This window comes from Micropterus dolomieu, linkage group LG06 (assembly GCF_021292245.1).
Source record: "Micropterus dolomieu isolate WLL.071019.BEF.003 ecotype Adirondacks linkage group LG06, ASM2129224v1, whole genome shotgun sequence".
NCBI classification, from domain to species: Eukaryota; Metazoa; Chordata; class Actinopteri; order Centrarchiformes; family Centrarchidae; genus Micropterus; species Micropterus dolomieu.
Window position 1 is genome coordinate 29,088,967 of NC_060155.1, and position 4,010 is coordinate 29,092,976.

Below are 4,010 nucleotides of genomic sequence, written 5' to 3' on the forward strand. Positions count from 1 at the left end.
CCTGTCTCGTTAGCCCTGGTCTCTGTCACCTGTGCTGCTCCCGCCTGCTTGTTAGTACCTGGTGTATAAATGGTTGGTGTTTCTATTCAGTTCCCGTCCGGTCATTGTCATAGATGTGTGTTCTGCCTGATTCAGAGATTCCTGTTACCTTTCGTGTTGGACTTGGCCAGTCATCACTATTTGTAAGCTTTGTTCTTTTGTTGGATTGAAACCCTGGAACTGTATCTCTGCTCTCAGTGTCTTGCATTTGGGCCCTCTCCTGCTATGCGCTCATCAATCCTGACAGGAGATGCAGCCCACATAAATATTCACGACAGGATGCGAGTCTGTCATGTAAAGTTCTTTAGTGCGCTCGCAGAATTTCAGCCTGAAACCTGCTGAATATAACTGAATCTACCAAAATGTATCAAAGCTTGAACTTTGGTTTGGACCTTGATGCAGAATTTCAGATGTGAAAGGGCCCTTAGTTACAATTGAATTCATCTTTCTTTAGAAAGATGAGATAAAGGATTAGCAACACATGTAGTCACAGCCATTCTTTATGGGGCACAAGCCTTCTTTGTCTTTGACTGTGAGGTGGAAGATCATAAAGACATTGAGGGGAACTTGAAGATGATCAAGAAGATTCCCAGCTTTGCTATAGATGGTGATGGTTCGCTTAAAATGGAATACAAGGAGAGAGCAAATGTTGAGAAATTCTCCTGCAGATTCTTTGGAGGCTTTTCTCTTGAAAAAAGCAGGATGCAGTAGAAGTCTACCAAAGCCTGCCAAAAGTTAGTCGGCTAACCCATTGATCCTGTGAGAGGAAAATAATATTGAGGCAACATTAAGATATCAGAACTTAAAGCACTATAAAAAATTTTTTATAAAACTTAAACCTGCAGTTTTATTGGCCACTTGTATTCAGCAGAAACAAGTAGTGAACATTAACCTGTCAGCACTTTGTAAGTTTATGATCAAACAGCAGCTTGTTTCTTCCTCCAGCAGCTACAGAGCAGCATGATGCTTCATGAGAGAAATATCTGGCTCTTTAGCTTCTAAACGCTCAGCTATGTTCACCAGCTTGACTCTAACTGTCTTTTTTTTGCTGCTGAGCAGTCGTGTACGGCGTCTTTATTACAGCTATATTTTCAGGAACGGTGGGTACGCAAAGAAGTAGTGAGCCCAAACGCAAGACACAGAGCTGAGATGGAGTTCAGGGATCTCTAATACAAAGCACAAAAACCAGCATGAACAAAACTCACAGATACAGGAACTGGTAACATCCAAAAGGTAGTAACACAACATCCGACAGAACAGACATGCGACAATGACCAGACAGGGAATAAACAGAAACACCAAACATTTATACACCGGGACTAACAAGCAGGGCGGGAGCAACTCAGGTGACTGTGATCAGGGTTAACGAGGCAGAGAGACAGAAGGGGAAAACAGAGAGACTGGATGGCAGGCAGATACTGGAGGTGAGAAGACACAAGTACTGAACACTAAACATATCGAAGTAACAGATCAGAATAAGAAAAATAGCAAACTAATCTAGACACCATCAGACATATCACCACTATACCAACACCAACAAGGAACACAGACTGAAGCTAAGTAAAACACTGAACTGGGAACTAAGACACTAAGAAGACAGACATGAGTGACAGACAGAGACGGGCATGAGTGAAACCCAAAACACAACAGACTATATAACAGATACTGGACACAGGACAACAGACGGGATCGAACCCAAGACTCAACAACTCTGAGACATAAACACTGGACTGGGAACAAAGACATGGAACCAAAACACAAATTAAATAACAGATACGGAAGGGACTATAAATAACAGGACTGACAGAGAACTAAATGAACAAAGCAGACAGACAGTGTGACATATATATGTATATTTGTATGAAAGTGTCCTATAAATTAATGTAAAATTAAAAGAGTGAAAACATCAAATTAAAGTATAAACATGAGGGTGGCTGGGCATTACCAAATATTTTAAACATCACACAGAGAAATAACAGGTTGGACAGCAGAAGAGTCAGAGAAGTGAACTATCAAGCTGTTGTCCATTTTGTCCAGTTCAGACTGAGCGATGGACTCTGAAGCCAGCGGGACGATGGAGGTGGCGGCACTCGGCCGGCCTTTCAGCCTCGGGATGTTGTACGACTGCCGCAAAGACTCACTCGTTCCTGGTAAGGATTCACATGTGAAGATACTTAATGCGTCACAACCAACCTTTCAGGATTTAAAGCCACATTCAACAACATTTACATATACATTTTACATTTACTCATTTGGCAGACACTTTTATCCAAAGTAACTTACATTTGAGGAACAACATACAAGCACCATCAAAGCATCAACTACAAAAGGAATCATGACACCCAAGTTTCTCACCACCTTGGTTGGAGTGATGGTTGCGGAGTCAATTTGTAGTTTGATGTTATGGTGGATAGATTGCTTGGCTGGAATGACCAAGAGTTCAGTCTTAGAGAGGTTTAGTTGAAGGTGGCAAGCCTTCATCCATGCAGATATGTCTGATCCGTGCCGAGACAGTGGGATCGCCTGGTGGGAAGGATAGGTAGAGTTGCGTGTCGTCTGCGTAGCAGTGGTAAGAGAAGCCATGCGAACGAATGATCGGCCCCAGTGAGGTGGTGTAAATTGAGAAGAGAAGGGGCCCAAGCACTGAGCCTTGGGGCACCACTGTGGAGAGGCAGTGGGAGGAGGATAATTGTCCTTGCCACAAAACATTGTAGGAACGCCCCGAGAGTTAGGATTCGAACCACAGGAGTGCTTTACTCGAGATGCCCATTGCTGAGAGAGCGGATAGCAGGATCCTGTGGTTGACTGTGTCAAAGGCAGCTGATAGGTCAAGCAGGATAAGAACTGAAGATTGGGCTGCAGCTTTAGCTGACCTTAGGGCCTCTGTTACAGACAGAAGAGCCGTTTCAGTAGAGTGGGCACTCTTAAAACCAGACTGATATGGATCTAAGAGGTCATTCCGTGAGAGGAATTCTGAGACCTGTTTGAATACTGCCCGTTCAATACTTTTGGTAGTAGGTAGAAGAGACACTGGTCGATAGTTCTCAACTTGAGTTGGGTCAAGTGAGGGCTTTTTGAGCAAGGGTGTAACCCGAGCCCTTTTGAAAGTGGTCGGGAAGGTTCCTGAAGCCAGAGAAGTATTTATCACATGAGTGATTGTCGGGACCATAGTAGGAGATAAGGCTTGGAGGAGATACGTAGGAATCGGGTCCAGTGGGCATGTAGTTGGACGGCTACTGGTCAAGAGTTCTGATACTTTCGCTCTCTGTGAGAGAAGTAAACAAGGAGAGTGAACAACCACTGACATGGAAGGGCAGGGGAAAAGATGTAGTAGGACTGCTACAATGGTTGAGTTTGAGTGTTTCAAAGACTTAGCTAGTTATAGCCTCCACTTTGCCTGTGAAGAAGGCAGCAAAGGTATCAGCAGACAAGTTTGTGGGTGGTGGAGGTCGTTTGATCACTTTTGCTTCTTTTTAATTATCTGAACTCAGCAGATAAATCATGTGTCACTTGTTCTGATACAGATTACCAACATGTTTTGTTTTAAATCATGTCAGGAAGAAGCTATTTTAATTTGTGAATTGATCCTTTTCTTAATATAACACAGAGAAGGTTCTTACAAACAGCCAGCGTTGGTTTGCTACTTTTATTCTTAGAATTTCTCTGATTTTGTGTTTAAAAGCTAAGCCTTACTATCATGCAATAAAAGGCAGTTTGACTTCTCCTCTTCTTTTTGGCAGGCATTACGCTGTGGGACCGCAATGACCTGGAAAAAGATAAAGGAGAAAGACCAAAACCGAACACTGACTTTGAGATCGTTGCATCTGAATCAATTGAGGACAAATCTTCAGCTCTAAATGTTGAAGCTTCCCTGAAGGCAAGTTTCTTGAGTGGACTGGTTGAGGTTGATGGATCGGCCAAATACCTGAACGACAGTAAGATTTCCAAAAATCAGGCCAGAGTAACTCTGA

At 43.1% G+C, this 4,010-nt stretch overlaps 1 protein-coding gene and 1 long non-coding RNA gene across 2 annotated transcripts in view; one reads left to right on the forward strand and one right to left on the reverse strand.

The window, feature by feature from the left end:
* LOC123972550 (stonustoxin subunit alpha-like) overlaps window positions 1-130 on the forward strand; it is a 9,225-nt gene extending 9,095 nt beyond the window's left edge. Inside the window, exon 3 of the mRNA XM_046052072.1 lies at window positions 91-130. Coding sequence (XP_045908028.1) covers window positions 91-130 — 40 coding nt within the window. The remainder of the gene's footprint in view (window positions 1-90) is intronic.
* Window positions 131-521: 391 nt separating this feature from the next.
* On the reverse strand, window positions 522-1,301 carry LOC123973132. Its single transcript, XR_006825537.1, has 2 exons — window positions 1,245-1,301; window positions 522-796 (listed from the first exon to the last, which is right to left on the reverse strand). It is a non-coding gene; the product is annotated as an uncharacterized LOC123973132 (long non-coding RNA).
* Between the last annotated feature and the right edge of the window lie 2,709 nt (window positions 1,302-4,010).